The following is a 1216-nucleotide window of genomic DNA, read 5'->3' as shown; positions in this document are numbered from 1 at the left end:
TGTAATTTAAAACTACATCTGTGCATTTGTGAATAAGATTTTGCTGAGTACAATTATTTATAATGATGATAAACAAAATCACAATCAAATAAGCAAGATATATGAAAGCTAAAATCAACATTAAAGCTTTCACATCTAGTACTAAAAACTTGAGAATTTACATTTTCTTTTACTTTGAATATATATCTTCTTTAATCTTATAATTCAATTTTGCTGTCAAAAAACAATGAAGTCATTTCTCCATTTTCAAAGAGAAGAGAAAATGTAAAAGTCTACGCTGTCTAAATCTTTATATTAAATACACAGTGTTGAGGCCAATGTGGCGGCATCATAACCCTCTCACATTTCTCACAATTCGAGGAGAGCATTCAAGAAATCTCTGAGATAAAAACAATTCAGAAGCAATTTGGAAAATTTAAGAGAGATAGATGGAAAAAGATATTGAAAAAGGGAACAAATAGACAAAAATCTGAAGAAAAAAAAAAAAATAATAAATTTGACAGAAACATAAGAAAATGTGAAAAGAAAGAGAATAAAGGAATATCCCAGAGAGAAAAAAAAATCACGAGAAAAAGACGAGCAGAAATTGGAAAAAGAAAAAAAAAACTATGCAAAATAAATCTAAAAAACACAAAAACAAACAGGGAGAGGGAAAAAAAAAAATGAAAAAAACAAAAGGTGCAAAGAACAACTTACCAATTACAGCTGAGCCGTACCCATAGCTCTTCTTGCCCATTCTGTACGAACACGTGGGAACAGTGACCTCATGCAATTTCTCAGTGACAGTATCAATCTTCCAGATGCTATCATCATCTCTGAGGGGCCAGAATTCCTCTGCTCTGGCAATGCTTTTTTGGCCAATGAAGTGGAAAGACTCGTGCTCGTGACCCGAAAATATTAAAGAGGGATGATGCTCAACTATTGTCTGAAATGAGGAACAGAAGTAAGAGATATCAAACACCATTTTCTTTGCAGTATAAACTACTATTGAAGTGGAAATATTTTTTCCAGATTATGTTTAATCTTTTATACATGGGTTTTAAACCAAAGACTAAATTTGGTTCTAATAATGATATATGATTCCAATATACCAACATTAAATTTTGTTATTTTCATATGGAATAACACAGGAATAAAACTTTTCCATCAGTAATAGTGATGAAGGTTACAATGATAATATATATCCTATATATTCCTGAAAACTCTGGCTTTGAGT

The 1216-nt window shown here is 30.8% G+C and overlaps 1 protein-coding gene across 1 annotated transcript in view; it reads right to left on the bottom strand.

Annotated features, from left to right (window-relative positions):
- Positions 1 to 925, bottom strand: part of LOC119593384 — a gene marked incomplete at its 5' end in the record, with an annotated part of 1523 nt that extends 598 nt beyond the window's left edge. Inside the window, 1 exon segment of the mRNA XM_037942313.1 lies at positions 697 to 925. Coding sequence (XP_037798241.1) covers positions 697 to 925 — 229 coding nt within the window.
- Between the last annotated feature and the right edge of the window lie 291 nt (positions 926 to 1216).

Source organism: Penaeus monodon, chromosome 32 (assembly GCF_015228065.2).
Source record: "Penaeus monodon isolate SGIC_2016 chromosome 32, NSTDA_Pmon_1, whole genome shotgun sequence".
In the NCBI taxonomy this organism is placed as follows: domain Eukaryota; kingdom Metazoa; phylum Arthropoda; class Malacostraca; order Decapoda; family Penaeidae; genus Penaeus; species Penaeus monodon.
This window is presented reverse-complemented; position numbering and strand designations above follow the sequence as displayed.